Source organism: Phalacrocorax aristotelis, chromosome 2, assembly GCF_949628215.1.
Source record: "Phalacrocorax aristotelis chromosome 2, bGulAri2.1, whole genome shotgun sequence".
In the NCBI taxonomy this organism is placed as follows: Eukaryota; Metazoa; Chordata; class Aves; order Suliformes; family Phalacrocoracidae; genus Phalacrocorax; species Phalacrocorax aristotelis.
Genome location: NC_134277.1, coordinates 26,669,142 through 26,697,096, shown reverse-complemented (window position 1 = coordinate 26,697,096; position 27,955 = coordinate 26,669,142). Strand labels below are relative to the sequence as shown.

Sequence of the window (27,955 nt, the reverse complement as noted above, 5' to 3'; positions counted from 1 at the left end):
TTTGTTAACCTGAAATAACCCTCATGTTTCTTACATTTGATTATACAGAGCTGCTGAGAATTCTGGAAAGATCTGGGTATATTCACCTCCCTTGAGTAAAAATTGAGCATTCAGCCCTTCTGGTGGGGGCTTAGGACCTTGCAGGACTCTTGCAGTGAAGGGGAGGCAATTCCTTGCTACCAGTCCCTCCTGCACAAGGCAGGGTACAGTCTAGCCTAATACTCGTTAATCCATAATGGTCTGCTTCAGTGCTGTATAGCGAAAAAGTAGTGTGTTTTTCTATGGATAAACCATCCCTGTCGATGCAAATATTTGCTGTTGCAAACTGTTACTGCACTTGCAACTGTGGGAGGGTTGCCTGGTTTGCTGCTGATTAGATTTGTACGGTGAGTGACAGCCTTGGACAAAATCCAAATCATATATTAATATTAATATTAATTAAACCGATGTCAGTTAATGCAGAATAAACAGTAATCAGCAGCTAACTCAACAACTGTAGTAAGCCGTCCACTCTAGCCATTGGATTCTTTGTTAGAAGATGCCTGATAGGCACTTCACGTACATGTTGTTTAGAGAAAGGGAACAAAATCAGCGCCAAGTTATGCTTATATTAAGGAAAAAAATACAGAAAAGGTATGGGCTCGAAAGCGCTAGAAAAAAAATTAAGCAAGACTCTTGCTTTTTATAACAGGAAGAGAGAGGCTGTCACTGGAAAAGATCTGAAAAAAAAAATCTGAATACTACTTTGAAATAAGCAGAACCATCTAGCAGCACAGTATTTTTTCTGAAACTAGCTGAAGGATGTTAATACCTATAACCTGTACATGCGTGCATTATTTTCATTAATTGGATGTACTTTGTATTCTGCACCCCATTTATTACATTCTGTGTCATATTTGCTGTGGCTGCTGGGGAAGGGTCACGATAAAGTCGCAGGCAGTGAAGATGGGTGCTCATCTAACAGGTGCTCCACTCCCTTTGTTCTTTGTATACACATATTCAAATCACATAAGGCGGGGGACAGGATAGGGCCTGTTAACTCATTGCTGATTTCCCTAGCAAATAAACCAGCAGCTGCAGGTCCAAGCCCTGGCTTGGATCAAAACTCAGCTTAGCACTGAGAAAAAGGTGGGATTTGTGTGGGACAGGATGCTTTCATGGAGCTCTTTAGCCAACCTCTTCTGGGACTTACAGTGCAAAATATATTTTCTGCTTGTAGGTAAGAAATGGTATGAATTATATTTGATTGTCACTGTGGAAATGTGGGTTAGTTTTATACTCCTAAATTTAAAGGTATTTCTGTTGTATTGTCAGGTGGTTTTATTTCCAGAAAGTAGCCTAAAACCTTTTAATCAGATAGTGTCACCTCGGTTTATGAGTAGAGCTATAAACTTTCAGCAGCTGACAAAAATTAGTGCTATACAGAATCTGTATATAAAACATTGGCATTGATTACATATATGTGGTCTCATTTTATAAAGTAGTATATACATTAGGCATTCTTTTTAACAAGTAAGGCTGGACAGGTTCTGGACCAAAGTATATACAGAAGCCGTTACACATCTCTTTAAAAATGGATTATGTGGAGACGCTGCTGGTGCATTATTTTTCAGTTCATTATGATGCCTTACAGCTAACAGGGAAACTATAGGTAATATTTAAATGTACTTGGTGCTAAAATTAAATTAAGCTTTCAATCAACTGAAGAATGTCTTCCCATTAATAGCACATTTGTTTGGTATCTGGGACAGTTTTTGCAAGTACACATTAGCTATCCATGTACTTGATAAAAAATAGATGTTCTGTGCACTTTGTCAGGAATAGCTTGTGATCAAATGTTAGATAAACTTATATTTCTACAAACTTTCATAGTTCACTTCTTCTGTATTTAATTGTTTTTGTAAATAGGGAATATATAATACTACAAATGTAGTGCATCCTCTACTCATTCATGTGTAAGGACGATTTTTCTTTAATCTTCTTTGTGAACTTCATATACGGTCACCTAGTTTCCTTGATTTTTAACTAAATACATTGTCAAGAGTTTTGGCTTCATAAAAATTTGCTGTTTTATATTAAGATTATTGGATTTTTTTAACACTGAAAACCCTTGTTGATAAAAAACACAGTGAATATGCACTTTACCTGCATTACAACTTTTTTGGACATTTTTTATTAAAATCCTACATGAGATATTGGTATGGAAGCAGAGTGCATTAGAGTACACGTTTGTTCACCAGGAGCCTGGTTGTCTAGCCTTACTCAGATATATACATTTCCTAGTACAGGAAATGAGCAGCTTGTACTTTATATCATGACAAGAATCGGGTTCACAAAGCCTGCCAAAGACATTGACCTCAGGAGCTAAAATTAGGTCCAATAACAAAGCTCAGTGGAACTTGTTCTTGGGCAAAAATCCCAAACCGGGGAAGAGTATGCCTGAGTCTCTCCAGATATAAATGGGGATATAGGAACTGCAGATTCCCTGGTCCATTATGTCTGGTTTTTGTCATAAATGAACGTATTTCTGAAAAGTGTAAAAACTGTTATCACTGATCTAGTGATGTTTTATATCGAGTTCGGGGTGTTTGGAGAGCTGAAGAGCTAAATGAACACTGGTGAAAAGCAGTTGAGAATCCAAACTCACTTTGACAAGGAGATGTACATGTTAAATTCAGGGAATGATAAAACCTTGCTAAGCAGGTTTCAGTTTATGCCATAAACTCAAAAGTTATGTCATAGTTTTTTATTTAAACTAAAGCTGCAGCCCTTGTTTTGTGTCAACAACGACACTGTTGTGCTTGCTAATACTGCTGAAAGCAAAGTGAGATGAAAGCAAAGCACAGATGACTGAGCTCCAAATGGAGGTCGTTTTGGTACAACCCTTACGGTCATAATACAAAAATTAGTTTTCGGAATTCCATTGTCTTGGAAAAATGTGTATTATATTTAGAAAGCTATAGAGTTAGACTTAAATGATATGGAATTTGTCCCCGAAGAGAATGAAGTAAGGGTTTGGCCCATTGGCTTGATTTCACTATTAATTCAAGGATTAGTCATAAGCATCTTCGGTTTTAATGACAAATCAAAATTGGTCTAATATAATAGAATCATAGAACCATTTAGGTTGGAAAAGACCCTTAAGAACACTGGCTCCAACCGAGCACTGCCAAGTCCACCACAAAACCATGGCCCTAAGCACCACATCTACACATCTTTTAAATACCTCTAGGGACAGTAACTCAACCATTTCCCTGAGCAGCCTGTTCCAGTGCTTGACAACGTTTTTGATGAATTAATAACCTTTTGGTGAAGAAGATAGCCCTTTCGGTGAAGAATATTCCAGGCTGCAAAAGATTTGATCTCTGTTAAAGCCAGAAGTCTTCCAGAATTACTCCTGTAAAACCCCTGCATTTGGCAGGGCACCATTACCTAATAATTTCTCCGAGCCTCAGCCTGCCCTGCCCCTCGGCCTGCCAGCCACGGAGGAGCTCACGCATGCTGGTGGCACTCCACAAAATCACCCCCGCAGACCCGGAAGGAGCAGCAAAAGCTGCAGGTGCCCAAAGTCACTCTTGAACAGACTCCAGGGGAAAATGATTTCTGCCCTCACCACCTCTAGTCTTTGCTAAAAGAATTTCCTTAACTGCAGATCAAAATGTCTTTCCAGCCTGTTACACGGAGCCAAATTTCCCCATGAATCAAGGGGAACAAAGTTAATTCACAACTTCTATTCCCATATTTTTTAACTGACAACAAATTAAGTTTTCCAGCCACAATTCTCTTGATATTACTGTATTATGGTGGTACCTTCTACACTGGTGGTCCCAGTTATCCTAGTGCTCACTAGACCTGCTTGGGTTTTGCTAATTTTCTGCACAAACAGATCTGTGAGAAATATTATTTGTTATACACGTTTTATGATTACAGTGCAGCTGTTACTGGCTTCTTGTCTGACAGCACAATCGCTTATTGACAGCTAAATAAACTCAAAAAATGAGCAATGTCATGCCTGAAGAATGAGGAAGGATATGAACAGATCTTTGAATTGTTCATTTATAGATCTCCCAGTGTTTGACAGATGTTTTTGACTTCATTCCAGGAAATTTAAAATTTGAAATGTATTCGATGGGTTATATGAAATATATTTCCAGCGTTAAATATTTTGTGAAGGATTTTACTGAGGAATTATGCTCTTTTCCCCTTTTTCAAATGGACAACGACAGTTTAAATCTGATTTGTATTTTAAGGTTTGCAGGGAGGGAATTAGCCTCTGAGAAATGTCACAACCAACAAAAATAATCTCCTGTTAACCAGAGTCTGGCAAGTCCCTAAGAACTGTGCAGCATTAGAAAACAGTGCAAGAATGACAGGCCACAAATATTATAAAAAAGCGGTAGGGGAGGAGGCTTCAATTTTATGTCCTTCTACCATTTCTGGTTTTTGATTTAGAAAAAGTTAATCATGTAAACATGTCTGTCCTGTGCATCCTCCACTTAAGCCTCTCCATGTTTTTCCTAGTGTCTTCCTCCTTTTTTATCCTGTTCTCATCCTGTCTCGGCTGACCCCAACCACCCCTTCCACATCAGTGCCCGTGCAACCTGAAGTCCTCTGCCTGTTTCCCCTTTAGCCGCTGAGAAGATTTGCCAATCTTCCTGTCAGAAGATTTCACTGTCTTTATACACATCACCACTGCAGTGTTCTGCCACATTTTCCTTTGGTTTCCCTGCCATACGCTCAGAAATGCTGCCAGCTATCTTCTCTACTTGAGCATAGTATTGCTCAGCTTTATGAAAAGCGAAGCCAGCCATAAAATTACGTGGGGTTTTTTGGGTAGACTTTGTAGCTGGCTTTGTATTGACTATAAAACTCACTAGTTCCTGAATGGACAGAATATGACCAGAGATGTCTTAGCAATAGGGTTTTTTTCTGAAATACAGTTACTATCTCACAGATGGTTTTGTGGGCACCTTCAGCAGCGTGGACAACATTGCTACCCAACTCGCTACCCACGAGCCAGTCCCCTCCCGCACCATCTCTGCTCTGCTACTTTTCATGCCCTTCCACAGTACCTCTAACATTATTACTGGCATTACATATTGCCATGCTGCATCTGTTACCCGAACCCCTTTTTGTGTCCTTACCCTGATCCTCAGTGACAGTTTTCTTTGCAATTAGCTCAAGTGGCAAACAGCTGTGCAATGAAATTTGAAGATTCTAACCCAAAAGGTACATACAGCTACCATATTATGCTACTGAATTGATATTTTTATCTTTTCCTGCTATATAACCTGTGAACTTAGGCAAAAATGAACCTTTAACAATTTCTTCTTGTCATAAAGACAAATGCTACAAAGGTAGGAAATATAAGAAACAAAGTTACCTCTGCATGATATTAATCTTTAATAGTACAGTCATGTATTTTTCACACATAACTCCCTCTGGCCCCCCTTTCCAGGTAGAGGGTATATGTACTCCAGCTGGGGAGTTACTTTTTTGCTACAGGTATTGGGAAGTGTGTCAAGAATCAAAAATCATAGAATACCAAGTTGGAAGGGACCTCAAGGATCATCTGGTCCAACGAAGATGTGCAGTAGCAGGAGAAGAATAGATGGTGCATGGTGACAGCATTGCATGTCACCCTGAGCAGTGCATTCTCTGTCAGTTTCCAGCATGCTCTTATGCAGTGGTAGACGGATTACTTAAATCACGGTTTTCACATGTTCTTACTAATAAGAAGTTGCTTTTTCCCTAGGGTTTTGACTTAGCACTTGTAATGTGCTTTTCAGCAATATTGAGCACTCAAAGCTGAGCAATCAAACCTGCAACTGAAGTTAACAGGAGCTGCATCTTGAACATACTAAAATCTGTTTACATGTATTTTGAAAAATCCACTCCTTGATATTTCAAATTGATCATCCAAAATGAGTGGGTATTTTTGCTGTTTATTTTCTCTGGGCTTAAATTCCTCATCTGTAAAGTTGTATCAGTTATAATGGTGTTGTGAAATCAATTCATTAAAGTCAATGCTTTACACCATTGCTCTACCTATGAGTGCTGTGGAAAAGTTCATGTGGAAATTGATCACTCAGTCCTAAGAGTAAAGTTTTAATAATATTCTATAAATCTGTCTAATGTCTGGCCAACACAGTTAAAAATTATTCAAAAATAATATATGGGAAAGATGATGATTAACTGAGGAGTGGCCTTTTTGCACTCTAACGGAGGCAGGATTCTTGGAGAACAGGATTAGTTGTGTGGCTGAAAATTTTGCTTTTGTTTATATCAACAGCAAACCTTAGTTCTGCTCTTTTCCTAAAATTGGAATACTTGACTTTTGCAAGCTTAGTAATGATTCTTGAATTTAGTTTTACATGCACAGAGCAGTCAGCAATAATAACTACATATAATTGTAATCAGACAAATTCATGGAAATGCTGCTTGTTACATTTTCAGTTTCTCATTATAACTGGCAAAGTAACACTAAGAAATTTCTCTCTAGCTAAACCAACCCAGGAAAAAAATCCCCAAAATTGAATTTGCAGTCCAAGATTGTTAGACAGTGTAAGTCCTAGAAATTGGGAATATTTTAAAGGGAAAATATTTTAAACATTAAGGTAAATGCACATTTTCTCACTTGGCAAACGTTCAACAATAAAAAGATCCTCTGCCCATAAATCACAAATATCCTTCCTTTGGCTTTTCACGTATTTTAAAGCTGGAGCTCGGTAGCTAGATCCAACTTCACGGAGGTCCATGAGTGTTCACCCCTTTCTTACTGCAAATCTGAGTTACAACCATACAAAAATATGTCAACTTTAACCTTGAGAGTTTTTTCTCTGTGAGAATTTCTCATTTGAGTTTTCCAGGGTTTCCATTTGTGGTTTGGGTTTGTTTATTTGTTTGTTATTTTATTTTTATGCAGGTATTTGTTCTGCCTTGAAGTTGACAGTACCATCTCATACCATCCATGGTATTGAGGGGCAACCACTCCATCTTACTGTTGACTACAATTTCAACGCCACAGCTTCTGAAATCCAGATAATTTGGCTTTTTGAGAGGCCTCAAAGTAATCCGAAATACTTGCTTGGCTCTGTAAATCAAAGAGTAGTTCCAGACTTGGAATACCAGCACAAGTTTACCCTCATACCACCAAATGCATCTTTGATGATCAATCCATTGCATATCAGTGATGAAGGCAATTACATTGTAAAAGTCAATGTCCGTGGAAATGGGACAATAGCTGCCAGTCAAAAGATTCAAGTAGCTGTTGATGGTAAGTTAGTAAAATATAGTGTCTTCATTTTGAAAAAAAATTTGTGTACTGGTTCTTAGTATCGAGTTACAGTAATGTATAATTTAATCCAACCATACATGAATAAATACGAACAACTAAAGTTACGTTATTTTCTACTGCTGCTGGAGGGAGTGCTGCAATATCCCATCTTTGAACAAAATTAATGTATTGAGTAATGTTTCAGGATCATAAGTAAAAAATTGAAGGAGTATAGAAAACAATAATTAAATCAGACAAGCTTCTAACAAATAATGTTTTATAAGGCTTTTCTGTGGTATCAATCATGAGGGTGCATTAACTTTCAAGTAACTGTCTTTTTCCCTGAACAGCTCTTCCCCAAGAAAATCTGCAACCAATTGCCAACTCAGGATTTTATTCTGCCTGCAGGCTAGAGGAGTGTGGCAAGGTGCCCCTAAAAAAGGAAAGACCACAATGGGATTTGAGGGGGCAAAATTTGACCCCACCTGTAGAATCTTACTCCAGTGTCATATTCCACTGTCTCATTTTTTGTTGTTGTTGTTGGAAGATGTATTTGTTGTTCACATTCCCTATGTTGTACAGGCGGTCAGACAGAGTAGAGCTGACTGTCCCTTCGTTCTCTCTTTTGTTACATGAGCTCTCTACTTAGGCCTACCAAGTCTTTTACCTTCTGTCACTATCAAAGAGGAGTCACTGACTTTTGCCAGTGACCTTGTGTCTGTAAAAGAAACCCAGATCTGAATTCCTAACATACTGAAGTTTCCTCTTTGTAGTGGGGATAGAAAAAAAAAAAAAGGAAGTAGAAAATGATCATCTAAAAGAATGACAAGAGGCTGCTGTAATTTATGGATTATATGGAGGGAGCCCTGTTGCTGTTGGGCTTGGAATAATGAAATGAGTGACAGAGTAAGTAGCATGGTAAAGTTGTAGCTGCCATTTCAGTCCCATACCCATCCAAGTTCGCAGTAATCCACACAACCAGACTGACAACATATTTTGGTGGTGCCCAGTGTCAACAAAGCTGCAGGCAGCCATACTGAGGAAGTCGCAGACTGTGGGCGATGTCATGCTTTGCACCCTTTTCATTTCAGTAGGATTGCTCATGAGGCAGGAGCTAGAGGTCATGGTATACTTGACTGCAGCCTTTGTCATATTACCAACAATATAAACAGTCTAGTTTTATTTAAGTACTAGAACAATTCTTAGACTTACCAGCTGAGAATATCAACTTCTCTTTTCACTCGTTAACCACATTTACTAAATAGAATTTGAAATCCAAGTACTTTCCAGAGAGGATGATGACTGCTATTTGTATCATCTTGACAATGAAAGCTGTAATATACTGGCTCATCACTTTTATAACTCTTCATATCTCTTTATTTTACAGTTCCTGTCACAAAGCCAATTGTACATACTGAACCATCTTCAGGGGTAGTGGAGTATGTAGGGAATATTACATTAAAATGTACTGTGGAAAAAGGTACAAGAGTAATATACCAGTGGATGAAAAATGGGAAGCCTCTCCATGCCAGCCCTAATTACACCTTTTCATCAAACAACGCGACACTTCTGATTGTTCCTGTTGTAAAAGAAGACGTTGGGAATTACAGCTGTCTGGTATCTAACGCTGTCAGTGCAATGGAAAGTGAGATAATTGCACCAACCATATATTGTGAGTATATAAAATATTCATAATTACCTTTGTATAAATGATCTGGCTGGAAAGAGTGCCTCTAACTAGGAAAACAGGCAGAAAACAATTGAGTCAACATTTTATGTGAGTTTGCACTAGAAATTAGGTTGTTTGTAACAACTCTATCTTACAACAGTGTAATAAAAAGTTATTCAGTATTATGTAGTTGTGGAGATGAGTCTGAACTGCAGAATTCAAATAGGAACTTCAAGAATTCTACAGTACAGGCGTCTTCAGATCTGGAAGAGATGTGACTCAAAAGAAAAAAATAATCACATGGGTATACATGAAAATATTGTTAAAAGTGGAGACATCAAACACTATCAAACAGATAAGTACAGGAAGTACCAGGCTGAAGGACTGGTATTAGTGTTTTTCCTTAAGATGATTTCGAGTCCAGTCCTGTTTAATATTTCCGTTAATGACATCAGCAAAAAGATTGAGAGTATCTCAACGAAGTTCACCTGTGACATTAAACTGGGAGAACTGAATGACTTTGACAGAGTAATAGAACTAGTATGAAATTTGCTAGTAAAAAATAAATGGGCTTGCATTTTTAGAGAATAAAAAACATTAACTTCTGCCGATAAGATGGAGATTGACTGGGAAATAACTGAGACAGTGAGCCTGCGTGATCGAGTTATCACAACTTGTCTGTGAACCGGCAGTGCGATTCAGGCATTGGAAAGACATATGTAATTCTAGGGCGTGTTGGCGAAGTATTTCAAACAAGGAAATAAAGGGAATACTAATGGCACACAGAAGATGAGACCACACGCAGAAGAATACCGTGTGCAGTTCCTGCACATCCCAGAGCAATGATCTCAAACTGGAAGGAAACAGAACAGAAAGAAATGGAGAACAGACCTGGAGAACTCAGTCTGGCTTAGAAAATCAGAGCTGAAAGGAGTGTTTGCTTTCCACATCAAGTGGGAAACATGAGGGAGTAAGAAGAGTTGCATAAAGGCCAATGCTGGCAGAAGAATAAACCATAAGCTAGCCATATATTTTGAGTGGAAATTAAATCACCTGAGAAACTAACTGTGAACGTAGATAGAGTTCATGAAGGAAACGAGTTGGAGAAAACAAAAGATTGACTTAATCAGCATTCAGTAATTATACTTCAAATCTTACAAAGGGCACTCTCGTTTTGTTCCTTATCCCTCCTGTAACGTCAGCTCCCAGTGCCTTTAAGATTAGCAAGCAGCACACGCTCTGTATGTGACCTTGCCAGGCTCTAATCCTCATGTCCTCAGGCATTGAACTGTCCCTCTCAGAGGAGAGCTGAAATCAGACAGGTCAGGACCTATCTTGCCTTGCCACCAGCCTGGTTCAGATAGAACCAGTTTACCCAATAGCACAGTGTGGATGGCACAGTGCAAGAACTAGAAATGGATTCCTGTGCAGCCAAGGGCTGGTGCTCACTCTTGCTTTTGCTGGGCTCTGTAATCTGGCAGCTGGTAGACAGCCCATGCCCTAGACTTGTTATGGTTGTACTACCAGCATATTCAAAACCTACACCTCTTACTATGTAATATTTTCCTCCTCCTCCTTTCTCCTCTGATTATCCATTCTGCTACTTATTTATTTTTAATTACAACTTGGAAGAATCGGATGCGGGGGTGTCTTGCATCTAAAGGGTTTGTGGGTGTCTCTACACTGCACCAGGACTGCCTAAATTAGTGAAAACTAACATTGTTAGCGGATCCCATAGGTGCAGCTTATAAAATTGACAACAATGCATACATGAAGATGAAGGAGCTGCTGCAAAGAGTCCTAAACAGGGCAGATGTGAATTGAGCTTCTGTTCACATTAGACAGAGAAATCATAATAAAATGCTCTACAAGGAAATAACCAGCACTGATGGATTTTTAACTTACCATTACCTTAATTACAAAAAAAAAACCCAACAATTGTCTCATTCTTTCCTCAAGGTAGCACATTTTTAAAAGCCTGCTTTTGTACAGTCACAATCTCAGCTCACTTAAGTGCTTAAAGTGCTAAGAATGAGGGCTGCATGTGTATGAATGTGCTGCCTCTACTCCTTTTCTCACTTTAATGAGCTATGAATGGACCTTATACATCTATCTCTTCAAAGAATACCTACACAAAACTTGGGGACGCTGTATCCAGCACAACCTGACAGCCTTCTTACAATGCAATAAAATCAGGTCAGGCTAGAAAAATATCTGGCTCACTCTAAACCTTTTGGACTGCTCTGTGCATTTGTGGCATAGCCCCTTCGGCATTCACATTTCTGACCTGTTGCACACAGGATTGGCTCCAGAGCACTTATTGCACTGATGGCTGTGTGGGACACTTGCACTGACAAGGTGTGTGCCCTTCAGTCTCAGTTTTGGTAATGCTTCCCTTCTCCCTCACTTGACTACATGTATTTTCCAGCAAATATGAAAAATGTTTCCAAGTTCTAAACTGGAAGCCTAATTTTGACCCATTGTTTAGCAGAACTTTAAAATCTCAAAGTTACTTTAGTGTCCACATTCCCGGAACATTTTGCTGTTTGAGTGATTGTGATATACAGCTCAAAAGATCTGTACATATCAAAAACTTTGAGATTCAGTTTTTGTCCACATGTGGAAATATTGTTATAAGCATTTTCATTTTGAGAATGTACTTTCTATTTAATCAGAATTGAGTGTTTGCTTTGTGCAATTTGAAAAAATATATTAAGAGAAAACGATGCAATGCCGAAAGACTCCAATACTTGCACTACTCTCCATACTGAAGTTAGCGGTAGGAATTGGGGTCTTACTTCCGGAGCTATACGAAGTCACGTAATTCAGTCCAATCTCTGCCTGCAGGGGTAGTTTGTCTCCCAGCTCCCAGTTGTCAATAACGATCCAGAACAGGCCCTGGGATCTCTATGTGCCATATGTCATTGCTGCGGGGGAGTTACTGGGGGTGATAAAAAAAAGGTCACTCACAGTAAATACCTGCCATCTGCTTGGAAACTGTAACAGTCTCGTGGTGATAGGAGCAATTGGAAATATTCCCACAGAGCAGTAAATTGTTACTGAGAACAGATGATTTATTATTTTACAAGTCATTTAGTTAACTGGCTTTATTGAGACAAGAGGCAGATTTCTGTTGAGAACGATACTGGAAAGGAGAAGCAGAGCTGAGGGACCCATGAAGGCTGTCACTGTGGTTTTTTGCTGAGAATCAAAAGTGGGGTTTTCTTCATTTCTCATTAATACTACTCTGCTTCTTCATTAGCTATGATAATAACGCACCCCAGAACATGGCTATTGCAGCAGTGTGACCCAGAAACAAATTATTTCAAGACTGGAAGAAGCTGCTGTCATGGAGGCTGCAGCAGAAACTGCTGTACTGTGCTTACAGAGTGGAATTTAAGAGACTAAGTGGGATTTCCTTCCTTGGGACTTCCCAAAGCTAGAATATATTTAATCCTAGAGCAGGAATGGTTAATTACCTGCTTTTCAGAATCATCCTTCAAGCTGTGTACATCCCTCAGCTACCCAGTGTTTAGGGATCTTGATGATGTACACAATGACCAGGAGAGTCAAAAAACTGTTCCAGGTGAAGCAGAAGGGTTACCCGATGCTTGTGTTGACTTTATTAAGGAATGCCACTTTTCAGACCATACCAAGATTTGACTATTCCTTAAGAAGATCTTTCTTTCCCTTTTTTTCAAACATACTTCCCCAGCCAGTGTGCGTCAGTGTTTTTATAATGGTTTCTTTTGATTTGCATCTTTCATACAAAAGTATAGTAGTAGCATTATCTGTCTATGCTGCACTGTTATGATACTGATAAAAAAGCTGAAGTCAATTCTGATTCTTTCACAGACTGTGGCAAATCTCCCCCTGTAGTGAGGATCAGAGAGACCAGTCAGCTATTCTTACCATTAATCTCTGTTTACATATGTCAAAGGTTATATTATCAGTGAAAATAAAAGCTAATTCTTCAAAGAAAGAAGAGCTCAATAGGAGGAACCACTGAATTGCTCTGAAAAGGAAAAAAGTGTGTTCCTGCCTATAAATAGTGTGTGAGGGGTTTTACTTTCATTTATGAAAAAGTCAAAGTTTGGTACATCACTCTCCTTTCCCATTGGAAAAAAGGGAAGTAAATACCTGTATCGGGTGAGCCCCTGTGAGAGGCTGGTGTTCTGGACTGTTCACAGAAGCATGCGGTCCGAGTGAGGTCAGCCAAGGCAAAGTAGCGGTGATAGGTCTGCAGTTCCCAGAAATGCTTATTACAGGGTCATCCAGCTCTTGGATACAGCAGAGCAAATCACTCAGGAACTTCAGAGCCTGTGAAGAAGCAGCCCAACATCTAGAGTTCAAAAAATGCCTTGATTCTTCAGAATGGCCCCTGCCATGTGTGTGGGAGCAGCACTAATTCATGCTGAAGTGAATCTGTGTTGCATTTCCCAAGTAAATATTATGCATGATGTTGGGCCTTCCCCAAAATGAGACTGCAAAAAGCTTATGCCTAAGAAATAAGTAGAGAAAATAAAAAGTTTGACAAGTTTACTTTGTGAAATACGGACTTCAGGTTAAAAGTGGACTAAACTGAGGACATGGTGTGGTAGTCTACGTTCTCTTGTCTAAGCCTTCACAAATAAAGAAACCCAGAGGGACACACAAAATGGCCTGTTTTGTGCTGTGTGCTGTTTGTCTATGTGTTCTTGAAGAATAAATCAGTCTCATAAAAAAAAAGATGGAAGATAAATAGAAGTGTGCATGTTAGAGGAAGGGCAGCCTGAATTTTCTGATGAGAAAGAAAGTCTGAAATGTGCCAGTGTGCTACTTCATGTAGCGGGGAATTTCACATTCAAACCCAGCTACATTATCGTAATGCTTCCGGACAACCATAGGAAGGTGGAAATATTACTTGACTGCACTGTCTACAGCGGGCATAAAATTGACTTACCTGTCTTTTTGCTATGCCATTCTGTGTGAGGCACTTGCCAGCAGCTTTACTGAACTTCAGGGATCCTACTCAAAAGATGTCTCCTGCTCATTCTGCATACATTCTTCTTTTGGCTTCTGTCAATATCAGGTCTGTGGTTTTTTGATTATGCATGTAAGCCCTTAGGGAATTAGCAACATTAAAATTATTCGTTCTTTTGACTGGAAAAAGTAATTTAATGAAGCAAATCTTGATTATTATATTCTCCATGTTAACTTATATACTTAGATCCCTGTAAAAATAGATTTTAACATGTAATGATACAAAACCCCAATGATCTGAAATGATCGATTAAGAATAGCATGGGAAATATTCTTACCATATTTAAATATATTGTTTCCCTTCCCATTTTCCTATGAAGCTTACCCTAAAAATACTAGCTGCTCAATTTTCTGAATAATGAGCACACAGCCATTGGACAATATACGTCTCTTCTAATTATATTCAGAAACACAGCTTCCTTTCAGCACAAGGGCTTACTTTTGAAAGAAACATAAATGTTGAAAATAGTAGAAGCCTACTAAAGTGGGGGAAAGGTTAAACTTTATTTCAGCAGTTGTTCATGGAAAACTTTTTCTGAAGTTATCTAAGGCACACCCCACTCTGTATTATAACTGTAGGGTAGTTCCCCAAATAATTATTATACTGCACAGTATTACAGTGAATGTTTATGTATTTCAAGGCTAATCTGTTCACTTTTAAATGTGCAGAGAAATTACTGGAGGCAATGAGTTTGGCATTTAAGCAGAAAGGGTCAAATATGACCCTGAAGAAGACCTGCTCCTTTATTTCACAGCTTTTCCAACTGTTTTCAGTTTTCGTTCTTTTTGTCATACTGAATGATGCATAGACTCGTGCTTTTCCCCTAAGCAGCGATTAGATCAGTATTAAGTGGGTGTAGTCTGAGATAAACCTAGTACAGATGAAGTTACTGAACTGAAGACCTTTTTATTGAAATGGCTGAATCCAATGCCAGCCATTCTAAAGGCTAGTCTAACTTAAAAATTCTGAGTTTAGAGATATGCTTCTATTTAAAGTTTAGTTATATCCTCTGATTTTATTTTTTCCACTATGTTTTCTTTTTTTTCAATGCAGATGGACCTTATGGACTTAGAGTTAAATCAGATAAAGGTCTGAATATAGGGGCAGTGTTTACAGTTGACATGGGGGAAGTTATACTGTTTGACTGCTCAGCAGATTCCAATCCACCAAATACTTACTCGTGGATTCAAAGGGCTGACAACACTACTCATGTAATCAAATATGGACCCCATCTGGAAGTTGTATCTGATAAGGTGGCCCAGAAGACAATAGATTACATGTGCCGTGCTTTCAACAACGTGACTGGAAAACGAGATGAAACTCACTTCACGGTCATCGTTACTTCTGTAGGTAAGAGCATTAATTCATTCCTGTAACTGTAATGTCTGAGCAGAGTGTCAACCCCAGAAAAAGGACATAATTCTTAGAGAGAGAATAGATATCAGAAGTGAGGCCTTGCTAACAATGTAGTAAAGGGGATTTTGGCCATTCAGTGGGACCTGGGTTTTACTCGCAGTGTGACGTGGCCTGGGACAAGACCCGCTAAGATGCTGAAGTTTTGTGGGAGTTTGACACTAAAATATATTTGGCTGTTTGGAACTTTATCCCTTGAGTAGAAAAACTTCCTCAGTAGGCAGACCTCACCATGACCAAGTACCATGGCAGAATTAGATGTCTCTTACTCTGTTTCTTACTTTTTGCCTTTAAAAATTATAAAGATGAGTGGAGAGAATGATGCGGAAATCTGCTGAATGACAGGGTGGGCCTTTCCTCCCATGGACAGATTTTGTCCAAGGTTCACTGTCCCACACCTTTCAGGAGCTGTGAGCCCTGGGGCCACCAGGTGACCAGTACGTGCGATAGTTTCAAGCATACATCACTGACTAAAATAACCATACTCACAGCAATGAAGGTCTTTAATATTTTTCCAGTGTGGTTAGGTATTATAAGTACCTTAGTTTAGTGTATGATAATATTGCAAGCTATGATGATGAATGGTTTTATTACAGTCTGTTGGTAAAAATTAATTCACTGTCATATTTATGAATCTATGGATTGACTGCTAGGTTCTGCTGAACACATGCCTTTATTTCTCATACATTAATTACAACCTCAGTTTCTGTATCAGATTGTGTTAAAGAGCAACAAAGCAGTTTTTCAGAAAATCTCCAGAAGCATACAGCAAAGATATTGAGGAAGTCTGTTATCTCTTATTAATGCAGATCGATACAAGTATTTTCAGATAAGGAATATATGCTATTAATGTTCAACAAGATAGAATAGATTGCCTTTCAGAAAATGTAACAAAGCCATTTCGCTTGTGCAGAACAAAGAGCTTAGCCATTTGTTAGTCAGATAAGCAAGGAGAGCAGATGTTGATCATTCAGGCTGACTTACGGATTCATCACAAATCCATGGCTTTCAGTATGCTGGAAGGACGATGGGTTGCAATTTTACAATGAGAATACTGCATTTCAAAACTAAACATTGTGGCTAGTGGCAAAAGAAAATGCAACCAGAGCTATATGTCAACAGAAATAAATGTGACGTTTCCTCAGGAAGTTCATGTAAGCTGTGATATATATGTGAATATTCATCAATCAATTTTTGTTAAAATATTCAGCTAAGACTTCCTTTCAAAGGCTGAAAAGAAGGGAAAACTCCAAAGGTTCATGTTTAGTTGCACTTAAAAACATACATTTCCTAATTACAAATACTTTGCCTAACTAAGGCTTTTTAAAACACTTTATCCTGTGTATTTGCAAACTAAAGCATATCAGTTTCCCCCTCTATAGCCTCTTTCTTCTTGATGAGTATTTATTCAGAGAGCACTAAATCCAGATGTCGAGTCTACACTTTGCAATGCAGCACTGATTGAGGTGTGAATTCACACACAAGGCTAAACCTCCAAGATCCTGCTCAGGCTAAATGCTGGTTGGAACTGATTAAGCATACGAAGCAAAGACTGTGAATATTATTCCATACCCCTTCTCCCTGTCCCCATGATCCTAGATACAGAGACTGGACTGTGCCTCTCAAAATACTGGAAACCCCATTTTCAGCAGCAACAGGAACTTCAACGTTTCAGAAGACCTTACACAACTTCCCCACCTAAGGGACTGAAACTCACATATATGGTGCTATAAACGGGTGCCTAATTAATGCTAAAAATCATTAAGAAAACAATTCTATCAATAAGTTACAATTATATCAATCATTGCACTAAGCTGTTACCCAGTTTTAGCCAAGACTAGTTAGAATTTAAAATACGAGGATGGATCTTGTTATGTACACAAGCCATTGCTCAGTTCTTAAGTTGAGTCGACTTCAGTATGTTAAATGCACGTAAAGAGCACATCTTTGTTTTCTGCACCAGTATGCCTGTGGAGGTAAGATTTATTGAGTCTAAATTTGAAATTATTCTTTTTAAAGAACATTTTTAAGGGATAGATGATTCTCCAGTGTTTGGGGTTTTTTTCTGAGAAAAGCAGTACACTGAAGGAGTATGAAAGAAATTTGGTGAAATTGCAGTGATTTATTTTCCCATATCTTCAGGATTCATCTGGTTTGAAATCCACATATTTCATCTTTGTGATAAGCACTGCGCACACAGCCAGCACAATGCCACTTAATTACATGGAGGTATAAGTAGATATAAGTAACTGTGTCTGCACAGAAGTTCATAGATGTACGGGAAACATCCAGCTAAATAATGCACATTTGATTTGTACTCACAAAGCTGGCACTGACAAATATGCAGCATTAATTTACCTGTATGGATTGTGACATGGCCTTTAATTATATTAATTCTGCACGATTCAGAGCAAAAGGAGGAAATTACAGGTGCACAAGCAACCTTGCTGTTTCCTAACTTTCGCATTCCTGTTTTTGCAAATTCTATGCAAATGTTTTCAACACGGTTTTGTGTAGGTATACATATTGTATTTGTGTTTTATCAGTAAATCTTGCTGGAAACCTACTGCTAATGCATATCTCAGCAAAAGATCTGAGCAAAGGAAAGAAATACTTTGGATATATTTAGACATGAATACAAACAAACATAATTTATTGGCATCTGATGGGATTTGATAAACATCCAGACTGTCGGTGATCTGAAAATCTTTAGAAAAAATACAATAGTTCAGTTAGCCCCTCCTACTCTACAGCTTCTATAGCTAGGAGAATTTCCCTCCCATCTAGCAGAACTGCTCACCTAATAGTCACCTAATTTCTTGGTAGTTCTCTATGTCTAGTGTCTCTATGCATAAAATTAGAATATTTGTCTACCTTTGTGATGCTGTAATTCATTAATTATGTTTACTGACCTTCATTTAGCTCTAGGTACTTTAGCTCTACTGTTCTGAACTCATTTCTGATAGGCATATCATTGCTTTTCCAGTTCAGGAGCTTTGTGGGGAAAAAAAACCCTTACCAATTCACAAGAACACAAATTTTGTATATATTTTGTATCTTTATGCAGGTTTACTATCTTCAGATTAATTTCAAAAGATGCATTTTTTCAGTGTCGTAATAGCACATTATACAGAACAAGAGACTAAATACAGAACTCTTCTTTGTCACAGGACTGGAAAAGCTGGCCCAGAAAGGAAAATCTTTGTCATCTCTTGCAGTAATAACAGGAATTTCATTATTTGTGATCCTAGCTATGTCTTTTTTATTCATATGGAAAAAATATCAGCCACATAAAGGTATGTAAAAGTTAAGCACACTCCATCTCTTCTTTTGGACCATCAGAGCAAAAAGAATGATTTTTCTTTTTTTTTTCTTTTCAGTGATACAACAGAAACTGCAAAGCAGGTACAAAACCAAATCATTCTTAGGTCTTGAAGTCCTTTCCATCAAGAGAATTGCATTTTATCATACTAATTTTCTTTCCTTGTCTTATGACATCAAACTGAAAAACATGTTTATGTTTTCTAGGCCAGAGACTGATTACAGGAAGGCACAGACATTTTCAGGTAATACTAATGAAAAAAATGTGAGCGTAAGGCCAAAATCCATTCCTGCAAAAAATTACCATCTCCGCAATACAAAAAGAAAGAAGGAAAGGAAGTGAAGTGTGTTTTTAACTTGGGTTGCACACCTACCTCTATGTTAGCTTACTTAAGATAAAACCAAAATGGCAACAGGTCAGCATGGGTTTAGCTTATGCCTGGAGTTCACAGCAGTACGAACCTTTTGGCTTGCATTCTAGCTGTTAACCCTGGTTAGAATCACCTGTATTCTGCTGTTCTCACCAATACAAAATAAATTAATATTATTATGGGATAGCAGTGGGAGGATCACACTTCAAAATAAATGTTCATGGCACCAATCAGTACCAAAATCGTGAGATGTTAATATGACATTACAGTATGTATATTTTAGCCCCAACCACATTCCGTACTACCTTCCTTTGTGTCATCAGGACCCAGTGTGTTTTTGTCACTGCCTCTTTTCCTTCCACAATCCTTCCCACATCATCCTGGGCAGGAGAGGCTGGAGACAGGCCATCCTTTGGAAGGGTAGCACTTTTGTTCCCATCCCTTTCTACTAAAGCATCAGAGCAGGCCATAAGCTGCTGCTACATGTGAGAGGACAGAGAAGTGTATGAAGCTCAGGAAGGTAAGAGATTCACTTGAGCACAGGGGGTCCTTCACCCCAGCAAGTGGTATATAGAGAAGAGAATCTCAGCACTGTCTTTAGTGCTGCAGCCTTTGCTGTGGAGTGATGCCCAGGAGACAGCCAAGAGTCTCAGACCTCCTGGACAGTAGAGGAAGAGACTCCCACCCTAACTACAGGTTGTATCTGAAGTTCCAGATACAATCTGTCAACTGGTTTAATAATGTGGCACCTATTAGTATTATGTTCTCTTTTTTTATTCTCAGTATCATAGAAGATTCTCACTACAGTGCAGACATGCTAACCTTATGGACTGGGCCTCTTTTCTATGGTAATGAAAGTAAATCAGTCTGTTCAGCCTTCCATCAAAAAGAGTTCCAATGGCTCTACCAAAACCATTACCAAGGTTAGCAAGAGGCTCCTCACTTGGTCTGAGGTGTTGGAGATAGCCAAGCATGGTCCACACCAGCTGTGCAGCTGCCCTGCCTCACTCCATGCTGGCTTAGGAGTCTGGCAGGGAAGTGGCTTAAAGCCAATCAAATAACAAATATTCAGGTATTTTAAAAATTAGGCCAAATGTAAGTTGTCTTTTCCAGATTCATACTACATCTCGATACCTTTTCTCATTTGTTTGTTCTAACTTTAGGACATGAAAGTGCTTTGGATGATTTTGGGATATATGAATTTGTCGCTATTCCTGGTCTTGCTAGTGGTTCTAGGGTATGTGATTTTACATCATAAACTGATGGTTTCTTTTCTGTTTCTTAAGGTGTACTAAATATCTGTGCTAGAATCCTTCTGTCAGTTTGCTTCTGCTGCTGTTTACCTAGTACTTATTCTTTCTTTACTACATTACTAGTTCAGTACTTGCATTCACATAGTGCAGTAAGGAACTAAACAAGCTGTAAAGTGAACAGTCTCAATTCAATTACCCTATATAAAAAGAATGTTAGTAGTGCTGGGTAGATGGGTTGCACTGAACCCCTTGTGTCACAGAATCGAAGTAATTCTTGTGGTGCCATTTTCTCCCTTGGCCCTAATATTGCTGCTCAGGCAACATACAACTTCAGCAGTGCAGAAAAGGCTCAGGGGGGTATTTGAAGTTTTCACTGTAAAGATATGCAAACCAAATCTCAGCTGTATTTCACAAGAATTATTTTGTTAGCTTCATGTATTGCAGGGGAGGACTTAAGCACAGGAATTTTGCTAGCAGAAGAAATCCTACATATGCTACTTCTCTGCCTTGTGGCTTTGCTGACATTACTGTACAGCAGTTGGAGATCATTCTGATGTGGTGTAAAAGGACAAAGAAAAAATGAGAAATAGGGCCACAAAATTTAGAGACAACAGACTGAACCTGGGAGGACGTAGACAAAGTACTTTCCCTTTGCTAGGGAAAACTTCTGGCAAAATAGCCTTGTACCCTTGGAGAGCATGGTCAGGTAAGAGAGAGCTCTTAAAACATGGTCACACAGGGTCACATCAACAGTCACACCTAATTTGTTACTATGATTAGTTCTCGTAATACATAATGTATTAGCAAAAAATAGTCATAGATTAATAACCCCTTTTCTTTGCTGGGGTTAGATGATTGAAATAGATGTTTCTAGGGCTAGAGTACTATCGTAAAGGTTAGCGGAGAGGACAGACTTTTACAGCAGCAGAGATAAAAGGTGTTTAGAAAACAGAGGAGCCGAATTGCATCTGTGAAAGTTTGTGACCACAGGAGTCTTATTAGGTATGGAAATCAGGCCCTAAATCATCACAGCCTTAGCAACACTGTGATATCCCTTAGGCTGATCATATCACAAAGTCACATTCTTGCAGAATTGGGGCCTTAGTAGGTCAGGAGGGAGAGAGAGGATGTACAGAATGGATGTACAAGCAATGAAATCTATTCCAATTTCCAGTGAAATTTCAAGAAACAGGAGAAACTCCACTGGTTTATGTTCAGTTACTCAGATTTATGGCATTGCAGATAAAGTCAACTTTTGATCCACTGATTCATTGTGGTTAGTTAGCAGAAAAAGGCAAAAATAAGAAAGCAGAGATAATGAAGAACTAGAGGTTGGGTAGAGGCACAAACTGAGAATTCCATACGGATGGGGAGTCTAGGTGTTGTGTTGACATAAAAGCAGACTTGTATGCTTAACATACCGAAAAATTTCATTATTACTTCATTTATGGCTCTTTTTGACTTGCTGGTGGGAGTTTTATGCTGAACCATTTTCTCCTTTTTTACTATCTATTCTCCTGCTTCTCTTTATTAAATGTTCCTTCCTTGACTTGTGGTACATCAATATAAAATGCTTGCTATATTAAATGCAAGAGCTCCATCCTAAATCTTCTAAGATCCTAACTGAATTTAAAACTATTGCCTGCCTTACTATAAATGTGGTGAAAACTTAATGGAAATGTAAACTAATAGAGATGAACTGTTAAGTCCACATGCAAGCTGTTGATAGGGAAAAGTTTAAAAAAGGAGATGTTACGTTATCAGTTTAATTTCTGTTGAATCTTTTCCTATTTGTACTTACAGTAGGAATACTCTTTGCTGCTTTTAGGTTTCAAGTCAATCTGTTCCTGGCTCTGACTTTGTCCCAGGCCAGGATATGCTTAGTACGGTTTATGAAGTTATTCAGCATATTCCTGAGCAGCTGCAACAAGACCATCAACAGTAAGTTAAAGCCGGTGTGAGCTCATGCGGTAGCTCAAAGACAAGTACTTTTGCATGCAGAACAACTTACATTTTGGTAGCTGGTGTTTGATTCCAGAGGAAGGGGTAGGGAATGAAACCAGATGTAAGCTACATCAGTTCCTCCACTCTTTCCTATCCAATCCCTCACTTTTCCTCAACTCCAGTCTACTGTTTCATCATGCCAGTTTTGTCTAAGTGTGAAAAACAAAAGGTAAGATCTTCAGAGACAATTTCAAATGAAAATTCCCAAATGTTTTAAGAGGGGGGCTATAGTTTCACAGCACTGAGACATGATCACTTCCCACCGAGCAGGTTAAACCTTCAGTCAAAGCAGTTTAATTGGTAGCACAGCTTCCAGACCTGCCAGCCGTAGGCCAAGTAGAGTTAGGTTTGGGTTTTTTGCAGTGTTGAAACTGGTCAGCTGATCAATAACCAGTGGCTGTTAAAATGGTCATTGAAATATTAATGGACAATGCTTAGTTACCTGAGTAAGAAATGTCCTGATTTGTATCTTGATTAACGATTAAGAGCAAAAGAGTTCTTCTGCAGTATTCTGGCTGGGAACTCCACAGAAACACTTGTGCTGAGTTAAGTACCAGAAAGACCACAGCACATTGTGCTTATGCAGTTAGAGTCTGGTAGTGCTGGTTTTGTTCAAATCACCTACTTTATAGCATTTCTTGGCATAAGAATGAATACACTGTAAAGTTCCTGTAATTGTGGTATAGCTGCCATAAATCTGTTGTGAATACTGACAGTCTTTCTTACAAATTAAGAACAGCACACAAGACTTTATTTAGTAACAAGCCTTTTATATCACATTTTCCATGTTTTTATGATGTGCTCTGTTTCTTTTATGGTTGGAAAGGAAAATACAGACTCTTACCTATATACTGATCAGTCGGCTGAGTAATCACAATGTTTATGTGACTGCACATTCAGTACTTACACTACTAAAAATTTTGTGCAGGTTACATTTTCAACTGTGTGTCCAAATTATGTAGGCAAACATGCAGCCATGCTTGTAAAAGCAAGCTGATCATTGAGAGAGCAATAATGAAATACTAATGACATTTTTGTTCTGCTTGGAGTTACTCACTTTGAACCTTAAGATGATTTTTTAAACCAGATGTAAAAAACAACATTCATAAAGTACACCTTTTCTTATTCTTCCTCCTACATGTCTTCCTTCTCAACTTTCTCACCCCTCTAAAAAAGGAATAAATTCAAAGTAAAGGTAACTTGAACTTTGTGATAGTTCAAATTTCAACTCAAACTTCGCAAAACATATTCTGTAGTTGTGAAGGACTCATTTACATAAACACATTTTGCAGTTCTTTTCATATATCAAGATTTTTTAAAAGTGGGAACAAAAGTTTAACTAATAAAACAAAATCTGTTAAACATGATAATGGGTAAACCACTCAGATTAGAAAGATCACTTTCATGAATTTTCCAATTCCTGACCTGCTGCGAAGGAGCACTCTGCCTGGTAAGTAAGGACAACTAAGTCGATACTGGTACTTGCAGCAGGATGCTTCAGCATTCAAGGAAACAACAAAACACCACAGAACAGGGAACAGAGCTGGGAAAGTAATTCCAAACTCCTGTAGTGCAAAGTCATGATTGCTTATGGATGGATCTCACGGACTTGGTATGCAGCCATCTGTACAGTAATCAGCAACGTTCATGGGAAAAATGATAGAGAACTTCCCTGCATTCTGCTTACGGCAGGAATTTCTCTGTGTGCAAAACATAAGAATGGATGCTATGGGAACCAAAGAGGTTTGTTGGTAAAGTGATCTTTTTACTTTTATTCCCAGTGGTTCTGACTGGAACTGCTGTAATTTCATAAATTTATTAGAATTAATGTGCAAAGAAAAATAAGTCAAGACCATTGTTTCATTCTCAGATTTACAGTCTGAGAATCTGTCATGTCCTTTCTTTGAATTTAACATCTACAGTGTTAGCTGATATTCTCTTGCTATTAGAAATTCCCATGACAGTAGCAGCAAATTCACAGACTAGCCGATGCCTAACACCCTGGGAATAGCTTTTTCCTTCCACTTTTCCTTATGCTTTTATCAGCCTTTTTAGCCATTCATCCACACATGCACATATACCTCTGATGCTCTAAATAATTACAACATTTTAGATGTGCCCCAGCTCTTAAAAAATAAGAATACTGCTGGAAAGTAATTAAACTCTTAAACTCTCTTGGGTTTGGACTGATGGGCTCATAACCTAATTGCAGTCAAAAAATTAGCTGAGATATAGCTGGCTTTACACTTTTACATTTGCGTAGTGATATTAGTCACTGTTCACAACAGTCTTTCGCAGATTTGCCTCCCCTGCTTCTCCAAAGGATCAAAGGGAAAACATGAAATCAGTTTTTGAGAAAACTGTTCTGCTCTGTCTCTGGGCTCCACAGTCACAGGGCAACTTCATTTGGGGTTTTCTTTTTTTATGACCCTTACATATTTTTTAAACTAAATATAAATCCTGTGACAAACTGGATGACAGGCTCTTCCACATATTAAAGAAATCCAAAAATGGCTGCAAAAGCTAATGAGCAAGAAGTTTAGCCAGCTTTTATACATAAGCACTGACAGTTCACAACTCTTCTGAGAGCAAAAACTGTAACTTAAATGTTTAATTTTCACTTAAAATGAAGACAAATATACATCATGTCCCTCTCCTCTCATACACACCATTTCTCTCAGATCAAGCATTAACCATTTCACAAACTTCTGCTCTGCCATCTGCTGAAGAGCAATAAGGATGCAAATCCTTGCCAGGCATTTCATCATGGGGTTTGTGCTGCAGACTACACTGACTCAGCCCGCCACTACCGCTACCCTATGGCAGGTGCTCGAGTGCATTACTGTTGATAATGTATGAGCAACTTGAAATACCTGCACTGAAAAAGCAGCAACGTGGGGCTATATTAGCCATTAAATTAATTATGGCTCAGACCTGTCTTGCCACTAGTCATATCTTTTCAAAACTCATGATCTACCTGAAGGGAGGTTGTAGTGAGGTGGGTGTTGGTCTCTTCTCCCAAGTAACAAGTGATAAGACAAGAGGAAATAGCCTCAAGCTGTGTCAGGGGAGGTTTAGATTGGATATTAGGAAAAATGTCTTTACTGAAAGAGTGGTCAGGCATTGGAACAAGCTGCCCAGAGAGGTGGTGGAGTCACCATCCCTGGAGGTGTTCAAAAAACATGTAGTCGTGGCACTTTTGGGGCATGGGTTATGAGGCACAGTGGTGCTGGTTTGGCAGTTGGACTTGATCCTATAGGTCTTTTCCAACCTTAATGATTCTATGATTCTATGATCTTATGGATACTAAAAATTCAGTGCATTACAAATATGTCATGCTGAAGAACCATTTTACTTCTGTATTTAGAACTGCTGGTTTGTTTACGTGTCTGCACCAGTGTTTTTTAAAGAAAAGAAAGGCAGCGTTGTAGTCAACTGTTACCATATCTGTTTTTTCCTAGATGTATATGACGACATGGGAACAGGAAATCAAAGCATTTGAAAATACAAGAGGGACTTCTTTTTTTCTTTATTATATAGTGAAAGGAAATGCCAGAATCTCCGAGAATGGCAAAGGCTTATGCCAGCTTTTCTTGAAATAGCAATTTCTCTTCAGACTGACAATCCCTTTTTTCAGGTGCTCCAAATTGCCCATTTTTAGTTTTTTTTTAATTTTTTTTAATTAATTGAAAAATATGGGTTTTTTTCATTCCTTACATTTTTCTCCTTATTTGTTAACACAAAGACAAAAGGACAGCTTAAAAATTGTAGTATAAAGCCTATATATTTTATTACAATAATTCATGGGAGGCATAGGGAGGAATCAGGCCCAAGATGCCTCACATGCTTTTTTTATTAAAAATAAAAGCAAAAAAAAAAAAAGTGTATGGGAGTTTTTCATTAGGGTTGACTTTTACAGGAGAAGGTCTCCATATTGGCATGAAAAGTAATAATGCAATATGTCAGATTGCAAAATACATTTGGGGTTTCAAATAAAGTCATTCTTTTAACTGTTTAATGTAACATTATCTTTTCATTTACAAACATAGAAACTGATCTGTCAGGCAGTTACAGTTTAAAAATGTACATATGTATATTATTCAAAATGATGTGTTCTTATTAAATTCTGTTTCCTTTACATTTGAACTGGTTTTCTATTTGCTGCCGAAGAGCCTGTTCCTCATGGACTAGAAGAGCAAGTAATATTCGAGTAATTTCTGCAAGCTGCAGAATGTTCAGGCTATTTATACATTAAACTTATAACTCTCCAGTGCAAATGAAAGCAGTCGTACTCTGTATAAGCAGACAGTATGCTACACGTGCCTTTACAAGTAGAGGAATCCTCTTAGATAAGCTTCTGAATCCTACAGGAAAATTCACTATTATTTCCACAGGGTCAGCTATTAGATGGTGTCAGCTGCAGCCAGGGGAAAAGGGAATTATGAATTGAATTAGAATAATCTACAGAAAAAAAAAAAGTAACAGCTTCAGTAACAGCTAATTGTGTGGAAAATCATTAGGGTGAGTAGTGAGAAAGCATACAGTGTGTCCACCCTTTAAGATAGGCCGTATGGTATTATTTAAAGCACTGTATTATGAAAAATAGTTTTCACTTATTTAAAATATCTCCCTAATCCGTGTTTACTAAACATTCTTCCTGCCTCCTTCTTTCAACAATGAGGGAAAAATAGCACAGTTTTCAGTGAATATTCTGATCTCGTGATGCTGAAAAAAAGGGAAAAGGACAACTTCTTCATTGTGTGTGAGAAAAAGAGGACTTGGCACTTCACAGAGGCAGCTGGTGCTGCCCAGATTTGAGAGAAGTACTGAGGTGATATCAAATGTAGTCACCAGATTTGTCCCCTAAGAAATAACTGCACCAGGCAGAGGCTGTAAGTAGAAACATTTGGGCAGAACTCTGAAGTACTGAAGTCATCCTGAAGGATTGAGACGCACAGGGGCCACCCCCACAAGTTCCTCCATCATTCATTCAAAGCTGACTTCATTTGCGTGTTGGAAATTGGGACAGCCCTTTGGGATGTGCAAAGTCTGATTTTCGTCCTCTTTTCTCCTCCCCTTATTGCTGGAGTGGATATTTTAATTGCTCTGAAATGAGCATACAGATTTCTGAAGTGCTCAACACCATTCCATCTTACCACATTTCATGTCATTGCAGGGCCACAGGGCAAAAGATGCAGACGGATTTACAGAAATAACTGTTTCTCCACCTCTGGACCCTCTGTATTTAAAACTGCCAATCTTATACATTGTTCTAAGTATTTTTGTGACAAAGAAAAATAAATCAACTCAATATCAGTCCGTTCTTTGTTCTTTTAAGCTCACCATAGGCACATTTGGCCCATGCCTAAGTGCATTATGAGGATCCTGAAACATTTTGTTTCAGGATCTGTGTTCATGTCTTGATAATAGATCAGCAAGCCATTTCAAATTAAGCCATCTGTTAATAATGTGAGACGACTTTAGAAATCTAAGACAAAAGTCTACCCTAACAGTCTTTTAAACTTCTGCAAAATACCTGTACAATATTTTAATAAAATAATTTTTTTTATGCAACACACAAAGTCTAATAGTTCTGTGGGTCCATATATGGCTATGCATTTTCAC

The 27,955-nt window shown here is 38.4% G+C and overlaps 1 protein-coding gene across 1 annotated transcript; it reads left to right on the top strand.

Moving 5' to 3' along the window:
• Positions 1–1,145: 1,145 nt before the first annotated feature.
• On the top strand, positions 1,146–25,856 carry HEPACAM2 (HEPACAM family member 2). Its single transcript, XM_075086111.1, has 9 exons — positions 1,146–1,219; positions 6,926–7,276; positions 8,664–8,948; positions 15,022–15,318; positions 18,552–18,677; positions 18,910–18,947; positions 20,237–20,310; positions 22,155–22,267; positions 25,792–25,856. The coding sequence occupies exons 1-9, from the start codon at positions 1,150–1,152 to the stop codon at positions 25,830–25,832; spliced, it is 1,395 nt and encodes a 464-aa protein (XP_074942212.1). The 5' UTR covers positions 1,146–1,149; the 3' UTR covers positions 25,833–25,856.
• The last annotated feature ends 2,099 nt before the right edge of the window (positions 25,857–27,955 follow it).